General features: G+C 54.6%; 1 protein-coding gene across 8 annotated transcripts in view; it reads right to left on the bottom strand.

The window, feature by feature from the left end:
* The window catches only part of SPEG (striated muscle enriched protein kinase), a 49271-nt gene extending 46123 nt beyond the window's left edge, over positions 1-3148 (bottom strand). For 6 of the 8 annotated variants that reach the window (XM_070045892.1, XM_060301796.1, XM_030840490.2 and 3 more), the window contains exons 1-5: positions 3072-3148; positions 2073-2115; positions 1119-1148; positions 431-520; positions 12-348 (exon numbers count right to left, since the gene is read on the bottom strand). In XM_070045892.1, coding sequence (XP_069901993.1) covers positions 12-348; positions 431-520; positions 1119-1148; positions 2073-2115; positions 3072-3104 — 533 coding nt within the window. In that variant the 5' untranslated portion in view covers positions 3105-3148. Of the gene's footprint in view, positions 1-11; positions 349-430; positions 521-1118; positions 1154-1598; positions 2035-2072; positions 2116-3071 lie in introns of those variants that run through there. The other 2 variants (XM_060301797.1, XM_030840557.3) reach the window with 2 other exon arrangements.
* Positions 3149-18275: the final 15127 nt, after the last annotated feature.

The raw sequence follows: 18275 nt of genomic DNA on the forward strand, positions 1-18275 counted from the left end.
CCATTACTTACACGTGGATCGAGAGCGCCCGTCCTCTGTACAGGCTGAATGCGCTGCCGTACAGGTCACTGGCCACCGAAAGGCTATCCTCTGACCCCCAGCTTGCGCCCACCAGATTAGCTCGAGACGCCCGTACCAGCGGCTCCACCCCCAGGTGCCGTGGCCCGGCCCCGGTTGCCTGTGCTTGCCTTGGGCTGCCCAGGTGGCGGCGGGTGCCACCCCTGCTGCCCGCTTCCTGTTCCAGGACCGTCTGCCCGCTGCCCCACCAGCTCACTTGCTCCTCTGAGGTGCCTGTCACGGAGGTCGGGGGTGTGTCCAGGGAGGTGCCCACCAGGGTGTCGGAGCCGCCTAGAGAAAGGAGCACAGTAAAGCGAGGCACCTCTTGTGGGAAGGCCGCCTGCCGGCTCTGTGAGCGCCCCAGAGAGCTCACCCGTTGGGGTGCTGAAGGCCCCGTCATCCCGAAGCTCCAGGCGCTGGGTCCCCTGCACGTCGCTGATGTCATCCTCGCCCGTCTCCGAGTCTGGAGCAGAAGGGGTCTGTGTGGGCAGGGCTCCCTCCCTCCGACTCCAACTCTTCCCTCTGTCACCTCCTGCCTCCCCCACAGGAGGCTCCGTATCGCCACCAGCAGGGCTTCCAGCATCTATCTCTTCCCCCCCTTTTCTCCCCACATCCCGCTGCCCATCCTGAGAGGCGCAGGGTGACCCCTCCCATGCCAGTCCTCTGGCTCCATCTCTGGGGCCCTGGCTCCTCACCCTTGCCTCCCTGGTGGTGCCCTCAAAGCTACCTACAGTCCCCCCTCCCGGCCACTTAGGGGACTGCGGGCTGCAGCCCCTCTCCCTCCTCCCCTGCCAGTGATAACTTAAGTTCCTGTGCAGCCCCCCAAATAATAAGGTCCTAGGTTCCAAGGCTCTAAATTCTGGGTCCTGGCACCCCAGGAACAAAGGGGAGTCACCTCAGAGTCGTACTGTCAGGGCACTCGACCAACCGCAGGGCGAGCCTGTCCTCCACCCCAAACCAGCCGGAACACATCAGGGTGCAGCTGAGGCAGGGTGAGGAGAGGCCGGGGTCGCGCAGGGAAGTGGGGAAGTGGAGGGCTAGGGCAGGAGCCAGTTTCCTACCGTAACTTTGCTTTCTGCAGGAGCGGAAAACTTCGCTTCCATAGGAGCAGCAGGAGAGAGACATGGACAGACTGTTATCAGAGGGTTTGTGGGGCAGGGCACGGTGGGCAGGCAGGACAGAGGGGCCATGAGGCTACCCAGTGCCCAGAGCTGCCCTGTTGGGATGGAAGTGGGGGGAGGGAGACACCTGGGATGGGCAAAGCATCTCTCATCCACTGACTGCCTGCAGGCTCCACGGGGCCCCGCACTGGGGAGCCCATGTGCTTCGGCGGATTCTTCGACTAACTACCCAAGCGACCTGGCATCCTTGGCACTTTCACTGGTGCTCCCACTGGCCACACACACACACGGACACACATACACACACCTACTTGTGCTCGGCCCAGCCACAGACCCAGGCCCCCCATTAAGGGTCAGGCCCACCCTCTATTACAATATCTGCATTGTGCATCTGCACGTGACCTCTCCTTTCAAACCAACCTCCCCATCTGTTCTGCATCATGATGTGACAGACACCCTCTTCCCGATCTCTCTCTTCTACTGCTGAATGGTCCTCAGAAATGTAGTCAGGCTAGGAGCAAAGTTTCCTGGGCACATTTTTTAACTTCCCCAAATTCTATCAGGTTCTGTGCCTCAGTTTCTCCCCGGGTGCCACGACAAGCAGGAGCCGTGTACTGGTTATAGGAGCATGGCACTGAACTCATCCCCACAGGGCCCACAGATGGAGAACAGTAAGCCCAGGCCCATGATGGGGTGTGCCAGCTAACCCCTCACCCCCATTGCTAGGCCCTCTCTCAGCTGCAAGGGGCCTTCTTGGGTGAGTGGGTGAGTGTGGGCATGTGGGGGGTCCCGCATCTCATGGGCCATCTTCAAGGCCTGGGTGCCTCATGAAGGGACATGAACCGAGAGGAGGAGTGCTCATGGGTTACAGCAGGCAGCTCATGGTCCACGCACCATGGGTGAGTCGGCCAAAGGCCCGGCGGGAGTGGCCGGTTTTCTGAAAGAGAAAAGCCAGAATGAGTTGTTGAGGGGAAGGCTTGCTCCTGACCTCCCTATACGTCTTGACCAAACCTCTATATCAAACAGAAAGTCATTCCAGGGGCCAATGTGGGTGGGGGAAGTGGAAGAGACCCCGGGCAGCTAGCTTCCCCCGTATGGAATGTCTCCACTCTTCCTTGCCTGTCAGCCCTCCCGGCTGGAGCTCCAGCATGCCTCTGGGGAGGAGCGGGGAGGAAGGAGAGAGGACTAAGGGCCAAAGGCTGGACAGAGGACTGGGGACCTGAGCGACACCCCCCAGAGACAGAGGTTGACTGATGTGAAGGAAGAGACTGAGGTGGGTGGGGGGAACATGCTTGGATGACTGAGAGATGGAGGGACCAGGACACAGATTTCTGCTGGGGCAAGGACAGACATCTGGGATAGGTGTCAAGAGGGCAAGGGAGGGTGATGAAGGGGCAGAGGGCAAGATCTCCCAAAGGGCCGGAGCCTCACGAAAGCAGAAAGGAGGCCCGGGTCCGCGGAGGACGGGGCAGGGTTTGGGGAATGCATTGAGCTCAGCGCAGATCCCTGCGCGGTGCTTTCAGGAGCACCGGAAGATGGAAGGCTCCGGAGTTGGGGGCTGGGGAGAGCCAGGCGGGGGCCAGGGGTTGGACAGAGACGAGAGGCGGCACAGAAGCCCGTGGGCGCTCCACGCCGAGGGCTGCTGCGGGGGCCTCCCCGGTGGTCGCGGGGGTCGCGGGCGCTGAAGGGGTCTGCGCTTGGGCGATGGGAGGGGCCTGACGCAGGCTGGGGAGCCCCCCGGAGCGCGCCCGGCCCGCGGCCCTGGGGACCGGGGTTGGGCAGGCGCGGCTCCGGCGCCCCCTCCCCGGGCCCGGCCGCGGCGACCCGCCCTCCCTCCGGGGCGCCCAGCCCTTCCTGCCCCCTCCCTGCGCCGCCCGCCCCCAGAGCCCTCACCTGGAAACGCTTCTTCACCCACAGCTTCTTCATGGCGGGGGAGGGGGCCGGGCCGGCGGCCGGGCGAGGAGGGGACGGGCGGGGGCGGGGCGGAGTCGGAGGCGGGGCCGGGGGCGAGGCGGGGAGCAGGCAGGGAGCGGGCGGGGGCCGGCGCCGGTGGCGGAAGGAGCCTCGGGGCCGCGGGAGCCCAGACGGGGGGAAGGCGGCAGCGGCGGCGGCGGCGGCGGCCGGAGCCGGCCCTTCCCCCGCCAGCCCGCACCCCCCCCCACCGGACGCCCCTTCCCTCGCCTGCTCCCCTGCGTCCCCTGGGGCGACGATCACCTGACTCGCGGCCCCCCCGCCCCGCATCGGCACTTGGGGAAACTGAGGCACAGAAAGGGGTGCAGTGGCCCCTAGGAGAGTTCGGGCCACTCTCTCATTGGCCGTCCAACGCGGCGTCCACACCACCCCCACCCGCCTCCTGCGGGGCTGCTCCGGAAGGTCAGCCGCATCTCCACTGGCTCACTCCACAAACATGCGCACGCGTCCGCCTTTCTAGGCAGTACCCAACACGCCGCAGGGCAGTGGCGCCGGGCGGGGGCGCTCAGATCATACACAGGGCAAGGATCCTCGTAGTGACATGCACCCAGAATGCGAACCCCCCCAGGCTGCTTAGGAAAGCCAGAGAGGGCCCTCGAGTTCCATGATGATAGGTACTTTGTGCATCTTGGCGCGCGCACGCGCGCGCACACACACACACACACACACACACACACACACACACACGAGCTAAGGTGCCCAGAGATGCTCCTATTATTCACACATATAACCCACCTTCTCATTCACAGGTGAGCACACTCACCAAATTTTCTTTGTCCTCCTCTTATTTGGTACCATGCATATGTTGCCTACACAAAACTACCCGCCCCAACAATCATTATAACTAAGTTTCTTAAGCATTTATTAAATGCCAGGCACTTTATAAACGTTACCTTATTGACAACAAGATGGTGAGCTTGAAACCCTTATGAACATGTAACTGACTCCATTTAACTGGTAAGTGACTAAGGCTCAGAGAAGTCCTATCACTTAGCCAAAGCCACACAGGTTCTGTGCCTCCATGGGTCCCCAGATCCAAATTCCCACCCCAGCCTGCACAAGTAATGCCAATCTGGTTTCTGAGATGTGACTACTAAGTCATCATCATTAATGCTGACAGCATGCTTAGTATGTACTGAGCAATGTCCTAGGCACTTGATATAAATAAACTCATTTAATCTGTGCACGGAGGCACAGAGAAGTTACTTGCCCAAGGTCACAGAGCCGGTAACTGGGAGACCAGGATTCTAACCCAGGCACTGTGACTGAGTTACTGACCACTGTCCCATAAAGCCTCATGTGCTGATTGGTCAGTGGGACGCCTAACTTTTTTTCTTTAAAGCATGGGTCCAAAATAAATACAGAGCCAACTGATGAGTTTTGTTCAGCCTGCCCAATATTTTGCACGGCAAACACGCTCAAATTCAGCTGCTGACAACTGCAGCTCGCTCCTTTTCAGTTTCTACTTGGCTCCTGAAGTTATTTGAGTTTGTGGCCCTTTAAAGTTTTAGGTCATGTCTTGTACAATCTCAGTGCCTACAGGTGGTTCTGTTTCCCAGACCCCCAGAAGCAGAGGTTGCGCCTACAGACACACGCACAGGACGTGCAATGAGAGGGTACATGTGCATGTCCACATCAGTTGCAACCAGAGGACCCTGGACTCACACAGGCGCTTTCCCTGCCCACCCCCAAACACACCCACTCACAGATGGGGGAGCTGAGTGAGGAGAGGGAGTAACTTGAGCCCCTGTTGCCCAGGAGAATCCGAGGGGCTGGCACATTCCATAGCAAAAATAACCAATGGGCAGCAGGCGTGAGTGACGGGACAGCTGGGCCGAGGAGAGGCCCATGAGATTCTGGGTTCTTGCTCTGGGCCTGCACTGCTCACCGACACAGGCCAGCCTGGGGCATGCTCTCGGGGCCCCAGCTGGCCCCAGAATGTCCCATTTCCCTCCAAGGCTGGGCAGCTGGGCTCCCCCGCCATTTCCCCAAACCAGACTTCCAACTTCTGCCCCGCCAGCATTTCTCCTCAACCAGAGAAAACCCGTCGTCATGCCGTGCCTCATCTCTCACACAGACCCTCCTCTGAGCCAGACCCCCACTCCCCTCTCTCTCCTGCCTTGCTTCGGTCTTCTCCCTTCCTTCCTCCTGCTTACCCAGCTCTGTATTTCTGACATACTATAGCATTTTCACATATTTATTGTTTATTGCATATAAGCTGTGTCCCCTCCCTAGAATGTCATCTCTAGGAGGACAAGAATTTTGGTCTTCCCCCTCCCGCCCCCCCACTTATAAATCTCAAGCACCTAGCACAGTGACTGGCACACGGTGGGCACTCAATACACATGGGAAGGGACGACAGAGCTGCCGGTGGACAGGATGGGGATGGGGGGATGGGGACTGTAAATCTTCCCGGAGCAGCTCATTCTCCAGCCTTCCTCCTCTGTTCTGACGCAGACCCTTTTCCAGAAACTGGAGAAGTGACGATCTTGCTTTCCACTCGGCATCTTCCTGGGAGGGCCTGCCTTAGCTTCAGGAAAGTTCTCCTGCACGGGCTTTGGCTAACTTCATGCGCTCTCTGTTCTTCCCTTTCTTCCCTCCCAGGACTCCTCACGGCTCTCTGTCTGGCCCCTCCTCTCTCCCTAATTAGGGCTTGGCATGAATGAAGGGGGCCACTGTAAATACCCGTTCCCAACTCCATACTAGTTTCCTCCTGGCTTTTCATCCGGACATTCCACACTGTAGGTGAAAAAGATGACACTGCACAATCTACCCGCATGCAGTTCCTGGTGCATTCACCACCTTTCCTTTGCTAATTGGCCTTCTCTCCTTCTCTCTAATCTCTCCTCTCCATGCCTTCAAGTCCCCTGCGTGGTTCACTACCATCTGTTGACCTCTGGCCCTTCTGATTGGCACCAGGGTCTCCCAGGCCCTGGCTATGAGACTTCCAACTGCCAAACACGGTGAGCATCGTCAGCTTGGGCCCTCCCTTGGCTGTGCTCTCTCCTCCTCACCCCCCATCCTTCAGTGCAGGCCTCCTGCTCCGGTCACACATGCCCCAAGCTTTAATGGCGGCTCTTGCTCTGGTTACTTGATTGGCACATGGCTCCTTAGCCCATGCAAGTGGGAGCCTGATGTTTTGAGAGAGAAGCATGCCTGCCTATCTTGGAGACTGAGGCAGAAGATGGCTTTGGGGATATTGACAGAAGGATGGTCAGGATGACAGATCCCTGCCTCAGTCTTCCCACACTTCTCTTTCTGAGGACAGGCACTGTGGACCTAGACCCAGAGACCCAGCTTTCAGATCTGGTCCTGCCAGCTCACTAGCCATGTGACCTGGGGTAAATTCCCTCTTTGAACCCCAGTTTTCTTCTACATATAATGGTCATAACAGTAACCTGAAGCTTAGAAGTTTAAATACCAAAATGAGATAGGGTGCTTTACACATGTGACATATTCTGCAAGTATCCTGCATCTCTGCCGTCTTCACTATTTCTGGTCTTTCCTCATTTCTGCACCCCAAATCCCACCCTCCTGTTTCCCATCCTCCAGACTCTCCTGCCTGCAGCCCTCTTGTCTCCTCAAGGCCCCAGCCTCCCCCAGCCGTGCCAACATCCCTCTATCCCTGAGCTAACATCTCAGGCTTCAGGAGCGCCAGGAACCTTAGCTTCACCCTGTCTTGCCGAGCCAGACAGCAATCCCAGCCAGGATACAGCCTTCTTCCCTCTGTAGCCAGGTCTTGGCTGGACTTCCTCGAGAACCCTGAAGTCCTCCTGCTGTTGATCCCAACCAAGAAAGTTTTCCATGAGTAAGTCTGAGCAATGCTGAGCTGCCTGCCCAACTGACCTTGACCAGGACCTGTCACTAGGCAGGGACTGGTGGAAGGCGGGCAATAGGAAGAAGAGGAAGACAGACTCACCCAGTCAGTCCCCCAACATCACCAAAGCAAAGCCCCTCCCTTGCCAATCATGTTGGAGGGGCATAGTAGTTAAGCATGTGGTTCTTTGCAGTGGGACAGACCCAGGCTTCCATCCCTGCCTTGCCACCTCCTATCAGTACAACCAAGATGCTTCATTTAATCCCTCTGGGCCTCAGTTTCCCTAGGGTTGCTGTGGGACTTAAATGATATATCAAAGGATACAATAGCATATTGCCTACCACACAGCGGCATAGTAGCTATTCGTATTATTACGAATTATCAATACTACTAAGAATTATTACCAATTAATCATAATTATAAACCTGCTCTTGGGGCAAAGATTTTACCAGCATGAAAAAGTTCTCAAATGTGACTTGCTGCAGCCCAACTCTCTTCTTGTTTTAACATGACTGGCAAAAGGCCCCCAATCCAGTCCCCCAGCACCCAGGGTCTTTTCCTCACCCCAGCCTTTCAAACATGCTGTTCTGCCACAGCAGCCTGGAGACCGTCGTCCCGGCCTCTGGCTAGGTATGCCCAGCCAGGGCTCAGCTCTGCCGACCACGCCACCCGGATTACAGAGGGTTTGGGGAGATCTAGCATGATGTCATTCTCCCCACTTTGGGGGACAAGAACAGGCTAGGAGCCTCTCATCTTCAGAAAGGCCAGGGCTGGGCTACCCTCCATACAATGGACAGCTCCCCTTCCCTTTTCTCTCTCCTCCCTCCAGAACTTAAGAGGTAACATGCCCCCAGAGCCCAAGCCAAAAGGACTGGGTTCTGAGTTCTGGGATGGACATAACTAGCTGTTCGTCTTTCAGCTAGTTGGCTAGTGATGGCCTCTCCCTCTGCTCTGGACCACAGTGTCCTCACCTGTAAAAGGCAGCCTTTGCACCTGCGGTTCTCTGTGGTCCTTTCTGACTCTAAACAAACATTATGACACCAAGCTCCTTCTCAGCGCTTCCTCTCTCTGCCCAATATCTCTTTCCTCCAAGTTGTATTCTCATCAATCTATCTATTGTGCCTTTATTTATGTTCTATTTTCAGTCCCCTTTGCCGCCGAGGGCATCAGAGCAAAGACCCCCAAGGAGTCCAATCCTTCCCCAGCTCAGAGCTCTGCCAGGATGGGCCCCAGCCCCTGACCCCAGAAGGGTGCAAGGAAAGCCTTTACCTGGCCAGGTGCAAAGGCAGCCAAGAGGAACCAGCCTTGGCCCTCTGTGTCATTGAAGAGGAAGGTGGGCAGGGCGGGGCCAGAGCGACAGTGGAGATGCTGACAGAGGGAGGCTGAACCCCTGCTCCAGCTCCTGACACAGCTGCACCCTGCGGCCTTCTTTTCCCTCCAGCTTCTGAGTTCCTTCAGGATGCTAGAGCCCCCAAGTCCCACTGTAACCCGGGTGGCATGGTATGCCTCCCCCTAAGCCCCCAAGGATGTACCCTATATGACACTACCCAGCTGGAATGAGAATTCCCTCTTGAAAATATCCAGGACAGACTCAGTGACCCCAAGCTCTTTGCCATCTCCTCCAGCTGCAGCCTACTTCCTCAGAATTCTGTTTCTTTCTTTCTTTCTTTTTTTTTTTTTTTTTTTTTGCAGCACATGGGCCTCTCACTGTTGTGGCCTCTCCCGTTGCGGAGCACAGGCTCTGGACGCGCAGGCTCAGTGGCCATGGCTCACGGGCCCAGCCGCTTTGCGGTACGTGGGATCTTCCTGGACCGGGGCACGAACCCGTGTCCCCTGCATCGGCAGGCGGACTCTCAACAACTGCGCCACCAGGGAAGCCCAGAATTCTATTTCTTAAGACTCAGTCTGCTGAGGCTATGTCTTCAGCCTAGAGAAGAACTGGCTTGGGGCTGAGGAAGTCAAAAAGGAAGCCCAAACACTGACCCAAGGAGATTCCGCCCTGGCCTGCACCCACATCTGTCCCAGCAGGACCCTGAGCACCAGGCCAAGTCTTGTACCCCTCCCCTTCTGGCCCGGAATGCGGGCATAATCCACCCCTTCACACACACAGGCTGGGGCCCCAACACTGGCCTAAGCATCCCCCTTCCATGCCCTCTGAACTTCAGACACACATGGCCCATGCACTTTCTATACCAACTCCACAAACCTCTCAACTGCTGGTACCACCAGACCCCCGCACAGCCCGTACGTGCACACGCACATGCACACGGGCGTGCTTGCATGTGGATTTTCAAGCACTCACCTCCATACATGCCTAGGAGCCCCCAGCCCTAGCTCTACTCCCTGATGCTCTGCACCCTGTTCGTACTTGTCCACCCACTGGCCTCCTCCAACCGGCCTGGTGCTGACCACCCCAGCCTGCCCTAGCAGTGGACTGTGAGGGGTTCTAACCCATCCCCTCAACATCGCAGCACACCAGGGGAGCTGGCCTCATCCTTCAGACATGCGCGCACCTGTAAGAGGCTGATTAGGAGTCTCCAGTCTAAATTATCAGAGCCGATGAAAACCATTTTCCCAGGAAGCCTCCCTCTACAGGGAAACTAGGAGGGTTCCCACTATGGAATTCCCAGAAACGCCTGGGTAGGGCTCAGGCTTTGCTTACCAAATGCTGACCCTTAACCTCTGACCTTCTGTGGGGAGCCTCTCTACCTTGACACCCCTTTCCCTGCACGTTTCTCTTGATGGGCACTCCTGGGTCAGCACAGCTGAGAAGCCAGAAATGCGAGAAGAAGGCTGGATGAACAGGTACCTCCCCGGTGTGTCCCAGGTACCCCTTCTCTACCTGTGGGCGGCCCTCCCTGCCAGGCTTGGCCCCCACCTCCCCATTACCTCCGACCTGCAGCACTGTGAGAACAGCCTCGCAGGAGGCCTGGCCCCGCTGGTTCTGCGCCCTGCAGCTGTACACTCCGGCATCCCGCGCCCCGCAGCTCCGCAGCCACAGGCAGCTGGGCTCAGGGGCCGGCGCGGGCAGGAGCTGCCCATCCCGGAACCAGCTGAGGCTGGGCTGGGGCGTCCCGCTCACCACCACCCGGAGCTGCACGTCGCTGCCCGCAGACACCGCCGCGTCCTTCAGGGGCCGCAGGAAGACTGGCGCCCCGGCCCCCGCCCCTCCGCCGGCCCCCACTTTGGCCCTCTTCGGGGGCACCCCAGGGCTGGGGGGTGCCCTCGTGCCCGCGTCCTCGCCTCGCGTGCCCCGGGTTTTCTGCATGGTCTCTGCGAGTTGGGCTGGGGGGACGCTGGAACCAGACGGCCACTGGGCCACCCGGGGGATGTTGCCCTGGGAGATGAGTACTGGGGAACCGGCGCCCTGCCTTCCTGCTGCCCGCCCGCCTTCGGCCTGTGCTACCCAGAAGGTCACCAGGGCGGCCGCGGTTGCGCCTCGGGGGCTATTTTTAGGCCCCCCGGCTCGGGTTGCCGAGGGAGCTGTGGAAGGAGGGGGCAGCAGAGGAGGGGATTTGGACTCCACTCTGCTCCTTCTCCCCCTCTAGGAGCCCCCATCGCCCGCCTTGGCTTAACGGGGTGCCCGAGGACGTGTTCCAAGCCCCCTCCCGTGGTGTGCCCCACCCCCTCCAGCCACCCACTCATGGAGTCGGGTTACCCTTGGCTCATTCCCATTTCCCTTCCTCCCTCCTCTCAGGCCCCTGATTCCCAGCCCCACGCGGCTGGGGGAGAGGGAGAGGAGGTCCTGGGTGAGACTTCTGAGAGGCAGATGGGCAGGCAGGCCCAAGTGGAGGTGAGCAGACCCTGGGGAAGAGGGACCAGTGGCCTCCCCCAGCCTCCAGGACAGCCGTGGTGAACAGTAAGACCTGGAGCAGGGAGTCAGGTGGACTGGCTCCCTGCCCTTACTTACTGGGTGACATCAAACCTCTCTCAAGCTCCAAGTCCTCATTTGTAAAAAATGGGTAGTTGTATAGAGTTGCAACAGGCAGAGAAGAGTGGGGAGGATGTTCCAGGCAGAGGGAACCGCGTGACCAAAATCAGAGCATGACGAAAGTAGATGACGTGTGCCAAGGATCAGAGGACTTTGGGGACTTCCCTGGCGGTCCAGTGGTTAGGACTCGGCGGTTTCATTTCCGAGGGCGCGGAGTTCGAACCCTAGTTGGGGGACTAAGATCCCGCAAGCCCCACGGCGAAGCCAAAAAAAGAATCAGAGGAGTTTGGAGGGATTGAACCGCAGTGGGGTGAGGTGAGTGGAGGTGAGAGGTGGGGCCTGATAAGAGGACCTTTGCTTGCTAAGGTCTCTATCCTGATGGCTGATGGGGGCCACGGCAGGGCGTTAAACAGTAGGCTAATGTGGTCAGAGCTGTGTTTTACAAGGATCCCTCTAGCAGCCACAGTTGTGGAGGGTGGATTTGAGATGGGAGATGTGGAAGGCAGTTAGACCCATGGTTCTCAAAATATGGCCTCTGTTAAAAATACAGATTTCCAGGCTCCACTCCCAGAGGTGCAGGTTCAACATGGGGTGCTGGGAGGGCTCAGGAATGGGTACATCAGTAGCCCAGTGACTCTGATGCATCTAAGAGTTGTACCTTGAGAAACATCAAGATAGGACATTACAAAAAAAAAAAAGGGCTTCCCTGGTGGCGCAGTGGTTGAGAGTCTGCCTGCCAATGCAGGGGACACGGGTTCATGCCCCGGTCTGGGAAGATCCCACATGCCGCGGAGCGGCTGGGCCCATGAGCCATGGCCACTGAGCCTGCGCGTCCGGAGCCTGTGCTCCACAATGGGAGAGGCCACAACAGTGAGAGGCCCGCGTACCACGAAAAAAAAAAAAAAGATAGGACATTACTGCTTTTAAAAGTCTAAGTGAGACTTTTGTGATGAGACAGTCTGTATCTTGACTGGTGGTAGTCATATGAATCTACACATGCAGTAAAATTGCACAGGACTAAATGCACGTGTTCACACACACACACACACACACACACACACACACACACTGAGTGCGCAAACTGGTAAAACCTGAAGAAGGTGGGCTATATCAATGGCAATTTCCTGGTTGTGATATTGTACTATAGATGTTACCATTGGGGGAAAACAGGTGAAAGATATACAGGATCTCTCTGTATTGGGGTTTTAAAAAAATATTTATTTATTTTTTTATTTGGCTGCGCCAGGCCTTAGTTGCAGCATGTGGGATCTTTTAGTTGCAGCATGTGGGATCTTTTAGTTGTAGCATACGATCTCTTTGTTGCGTCATGTGGGATCTAGTTCCCTGACCAGGGATCGAACCTGGGCCCCCTGCATTGGGAGCATGGAGCCTTAATCACTGGGCCACCAGGGAAGTCCCTTTGTATTGTTTCTAGTTCACATAACTGCATGTGAATATACAATTATCACAAAATAAAAAGTTTAAAAATGTTTAGGTGAGAGACCCAGGCCTGACCTTGAGCCCTGAGGGATGAAGCCTGGGAAAGGTAGGGGGGAGTCAAAGGAGGAGCCGGGAGTCATTAGATGGAAAAAGGTACTTATTCACCCCCCACGCCCCCCACCCCGTCATTCTGGGAGGCCCAAGTCAAAGTGTGCTTGTGTCTGTGTGTGCACGGAGAGGGCAGAGAAGAAACAATTTAAATACTGAATTATGCCTACAGGGACCAAGAGCCTGGAGGAATAAAATCTTTGGTTTTAGTTTACATACATTAAAGCTTTTACTCTTTGTGATGTGCAGGTCTCCTGGTTCTGACATATGCAGACAACTGTGCATCTGCTACCCCAGGACCGTACAGGACAGTCTCATCACCCTAAAGATTGGCTGGAGCATCCCCTTTGTAATCAACCTCGCCCCCTCCGCCAACCCAGGCAACCACTGATGCTGAATTGAATTCTTAAATGTAAATTGAATTCTAAAAAGTAAAAATGTGGGGGAAGACATTGTAAGCAGATGGAACACCAAGACCAAAGGATTCAAGACTGTTTTTAAAAACCAATAATCCAAAACTTCCTGCCACAGTGCCTCAAAAATTTGCATGGAAAACAGTAGGTGGTCTGCAAATAAATGTTGGCTGGTTGGCTGGTTGGTTGAATAAATGAACTGTATGGTCTTGATCAAGTCACCTGACATCTCTAAGCCTCAGCTTCCTCATCTATAAATTGGGGGTAGCCCAACTCAGGGTTTACTCATTCATTCAACAAACATTTTTGAGTTCCTACTGTGTGCCTGGCACTGTGCTAGCCACTAGGGAAATAGCAGCAAACAAAACAGACGAGGGTTCCTGCCCCCATGTTGCTTATATTCGAGGAAGGAGACAACTATAAAGAAATAAAGAAATGATAGAGATCATTAGAAGAATATGAGTATTGTGGGAAAATGGAGCAGGATAAGGGAGATGGGAGTGTAGTGGGGGACTTGCACTTTCAAACAGGGTGATGATGGGAATTGGCCTGGCTAGGAGCAGTTGAGCCAATCTTGAAGGGGTAGGGAGGCAAACGGGGTAGAAGTCTGGGCAAGACTGCTTCAGACAGAGGTGGGATAGGCCCTGTGGGCTCTGGAAGAGCCAGGAGGCCAGCGGGGCTGGAGGGAGTGAGCGGGGAGACTGGAGGGACAAGAGGTCGGACAAGCAGCAGAGGTCAGATAACCTAGAATCTTGTAGGCCATGGCTTTTTCTTTTTTTAAAAAAATAAATTTATTTATTTATTTATGTCTGCATTGGGTCTTCATTGCTGCACGCGGGCTTTCTTTTTAGTTGCAACGAGCAGGGGCTACTCTTCCTTACGGTGCGCAGGCCTCTCATTAAGGTGGCTTCTCTTGGCATGCGGGCTTCAGTAGTTGTGGCTTGCAGGCTCAGTAGTTGTGGCTTGCGGGCTCTAGAGCACAGGCTCAGTAGTTGTGGCTCATGGGCTCGAACCCGTGTCCCCTGCATTGGCAGGTGGAGTCTTAACCACTGTGCCACCAGGGAAGCCTGGCCATGGCTTTTTTATTCCTAGTGAAAACAGAAGTCATCTCAGAGGATTTTGTGAGCCAAGGAATTACATGATCTGACGTAGGTTGTTGTGATGGCTTTAAATTAGTATATTAAATATTAAAATGAATATTAACTATTTAAAAGGGCCTGGCACAGAGCCTGGAACATGGCTTGTGCATCTTCTGTTTGAATGTCCATAATGGCGGCATTCACTGAGGTGTGGGCAGGAGTGTGTGGGTAGGGAGGGTACAGGCCCTTGCAAGTCGCGGACGCCCTCTCCTGGAGGAGCCTGCACTAGCTGTGGCACTGGAAGCCCTCAGGCCCTAACCAGGGCTCTCACCCAGAGCAGCTGGCTGCAAGGCGCTCATATGTCCCTCAGAATGGCCCCACAGTGCCCTGTGGCCTGGCACCGAGCTGGTGTGTACTGCCAGTCTGCCCTGCCTTGCAATCACAAGCCTGTGGTGTCATGGAAAGAAATCCGCGCTCTGGAGGCCAAGGAGCAGGGGCCCCAGTACTCCTCTGCCAATGATACGCTGTGTGACCTTGACAGCTCACCCCACCTCTCTGGGCCATGGGGAGTTTCCTCCAAGTCACAATGATGCACCATGTGCTTGGCACATGGTAAAAGCACACTGTTTGTTGAATCAGTGAATGAAGTGGGGACCATCAGCCTTTCTGATAAATACTTAATTTAGAGAAAAGTAAATAAAAGGGCCCAGTGGGTAGTCACTCAACAAGTATTTAAATATTTGATGGGCGCCTTCTATGGACCAAGCCCTTTTCCAGGCACCAGGAATGTAGAAGTGAATAAAATGAATGAAAATCTTGCCCTTGGGTAGCTGACATTTTAGGTGTCGAATTAAAGGTCTATGATATATTTGCATGTGTGCCCTGGTCAGGCTTGTGGTCAGAGGAGGAATGAGGGAGGCGGTGAATGGGTGGAATGATTTGTCTCCAGGGAGAGGGGTGGCAGGGTAGCCAGAGTGGACAGACAGGGTAGGAAAGTACCCACTGACACCTCAGTTCTTGGCTTAGGGACCTATTTGCCTCCACAATCCTTCCCACTCCACCTCCTCAAGTGGGGCCTGAGCTGGTCTGGAACTGGTCCCACCGGTCCAGTGCGAAGCTGGTTAGCGCTCCCTGAGCCCTCTCATTTCTCAGTATTCGGTCTTTTTTTTTTTTTTTTAATCTCTGAGTAGAGTGATTTTGGTTTTCTTTTAATAAATTTTGTATTTCCTAGATTTTCTAAGAAGAGTTTGCAATATTCTGATTACAGATTTAAAAATAATCATGCTGGTATTGCATTTTTATTTGCTTTTCTCATGGAGTTTCACATTTTTTTAACAACACGTGTAACAACTGGGTTCTGTTCCATAAGAACTGTATTACCTATTTCACTCTGAGCTGCTAGAGGGCAGGGTGTATTTTATTTAGCTTAACTTTCCTCCACAGTACTTTAGAAAACAGTCTATATGCTCAAAAAATACTGAATCAAACACATATTAAGACCTCATCTGTTACTCTCTATTTATACGGTTGTACTCTACAATTAAACAAACATCATGCCGCATTAAACCTTTTGTTGCTTGTATTCAAAAGTAAAAATAGGACTTCCCTGGTGGCGCAGTGGTTGAGAGTCCACCTGCCGATGCAGGGGACACAGGTTCGTGCCCCGGTCCGGGAAGATCCCGCATGCCGCGGAGCAGCTAGGCCCATGAGCCATGGCCGCTGAGCCTGTGCGTCCGGAGCCTGTGCTCCGCGACGGGAGAGGCCACAACAGTGAGAACCCTGCATACCTCAAAAAAAAAAAAAAAGTGAAAATAAAATACTTCCAACTGCATGATTTCTGGTTAATCACACACCCCACTGTCTTCTGGTTAGGCTCAGGAGGGCAGAAGGTCCAGAGGTGCTGTGGGTAGGGTACAGAGGAGCAGAAGACAGGACCGAGGGCTCAACCCCACCTCATATGCTCCCACTGGAGCACCACTACTTTGATCTTCTAACTCCCTTCCCCTTCCCCCACGACTCATGGCTGAAGGAGGTAAAACCCAGCAATGCCAAGGGTGAATGAACACCTGGTGGTTGCAGAGTCTTGAAGGAGGAGATGCCAGTGTCCCAAGGAGCAGGGAGAGGTTTTGTCACGGCCATGATGGGGTGCATGTGTGGGCACGGGGTGAGGGCACACTGAAGGTCTGGGTGTATGTGTATGACCACATGAGACCCAGATCCTTTTTGGTTTATTTTTGTCCATTCTCTGGGAGCCCCACATCAGTCTCCTCTGCCCTAGATTCCTGGGTCACTGCTCAGCTCCTAAGGAGAAAGACAAAGCAGAGGGCTTAGAATCTCCAGACTCTCCAGTCCCAGGAAGGCTCTGCTCAGAGAATGCTTTCGCCTGAGCCTCCCCTCTTCTCTGAGGACAGGTGGATAGCCGTCACAGGGGCAGATGTGTGCCGAGAAGGAAGGACTTTCTGACCTTCAGAGCTGTCCCAGCTAGAAGGGGCTACCGAGGAGGCACTGTGTTCTCGGACCCAGAGACATTCAAGCAGAGCCTGAGGACTGCTCATCAAGGTGTGGGACAAGGCTGGGGAGGGGATTTCCACATTGTAGAGGTCATTGCTTGGGGGACTCTGAGGTCTGGATCTGAGAGTCTAAAAGTCCTACACTCTCTCCTTCTTAGTGACCAGTCTGCACTTAAGTTTTTTTTTTTTTTTTTTAAGATTTAATTTTATTTATGTTTGGCTGCGTTGGGTCTTTGTTGCTGCACGCGGGCTTTCTCTAGATGTGGCGAGCCGGGGCTACTCTTCTTTGTGGTGCGCAGGCTTCTCCTTGCGGTGGCTTCTCTTGTTGCAGAGCACAGGCTCTAGGCACACGGGCTTCAGTAGTTGTGGCTCACGGGTTTAGTTGTCCCCTGCATCGGCAGGCGGATTCTTATCCACTGCGCCACCAGCGAAGTCCCTGCACCTAAGCCTTTTATGGGAAGGCAGGGATGACTTTAAGACCTTCTCTGACCTCTGTGTCCCTTTATCCTTTGTGGGGTAGGTAAGCGCATGGAACTCATTCAGGGGAAAGAAGAAAGAAGTGAGAGGCTCCGGAGATTACTCACAGATACACACACACCACCACTTATCCACTCGGGCCCACCTCACCCAGGTGTTTCTCTCACAGAGAGACTAGCTCTGATTCCAGCACCCCCAACAAGCTCGAGGTTAAGAAGCCCCTCACCCGTCCCTCCTCCTTGATCCCACTGTGCAGACACAGAAAATGCTACTTCTAATTTCATTTGGGGTTCCACCACCAGTTGATTGGGGGCATTCTGGGGCCTGCAGGGCTCACTCCATTGGAGAATTGGGGGGGAAAGAAAGGGACCTTAATCACCAGTGACAGAGGGTGTGGACATGGGGTATAGCCCCAGATGCTCCCAGGGCAAGGTGAAGGATAGCATACGTCAAAGAAGGGGTCCTTCCTGGAGGGAGGGACCACACAAGCTAGAGGGGGAGCCTGGCAACTTGTGAGCCAAGGCCACATCCAAGGAGGGGGAGAAAGTCCCACCAGAAAGGCTTTGGAAGCTTCTGGAAAAAGCCAGTTAGGAATGGCACACCAGGGACTTTAAGAGGAAAACCCCATTAGAGTTATTTCACCTACAGACTGTCCGAATTTATCACGTTTGTGATCTCTACCCTCTTCCCACCTCTAAAGTGTAACCCCTTAAATCTGAGGAGTGGCTGGAAGGCTGAGACCTACATGGATCCATCAAGCTTCCTAAATCTCTGTCCACCTGGAAGTTATTTTTTGGAAGCAGTGAAAAGACAGACAGCTTTCACTCCTGCTCTCGCCCAGGGCTACCCAAATGCCCCCACGCCCTATATTGAATAATTAAGGTTTCCCCACAGAAACCTTTAACGTACCTGTGTTAACGTTTCACTCCATGATTTCCTTTTTTTTTTAATATGTCCTACCTTCCCCTCCCATCTTCCCAAATTCTCCCCATATTTCCCTTTGGTATTTTAATTGAGATTGTATTGCATTGAAATTATAAATTAACATAGGATGACTTGCCATCACATCTTTAGAGTATCGAGTCTTCTTCTCCAAGAACAAGATAGAGCTTTCTATTTTTCTTAACCTTGTTATTTTTCCTGAATCTGGCTTTGAGCTTAAAAGATGCAGGTTTAGGGGGAAGAAAGTGTAAGTTTCTTTAGGAAAGGGACCGGGGGAGCCCTACTTCAGAGCCAGTCTGTGGGGTCAGTCCTGGAACTGGGGCCTAAGGAGAGGTATCTGTGATTCCCCATCCAAAGCCCCCTGCCCAGCCCCCTCCCCCATATGCTACACACATACAGCAAGGCTGGA

The sequence above is a fragment of the Globicephala melas genome, chromosome 7, assembly GCF_963455315.2.
Source record: "Globicephala melas chromosome 7, mGloMel1.2, whole genome shotgun sequence".
NCBI classification, from domain to species: domain Eukaryota; kingdom Metazoa; phylum Chordata; class Mammalia; order Artiodactyla; family Delphinidae; genus Globicephala; species Globicephala melas.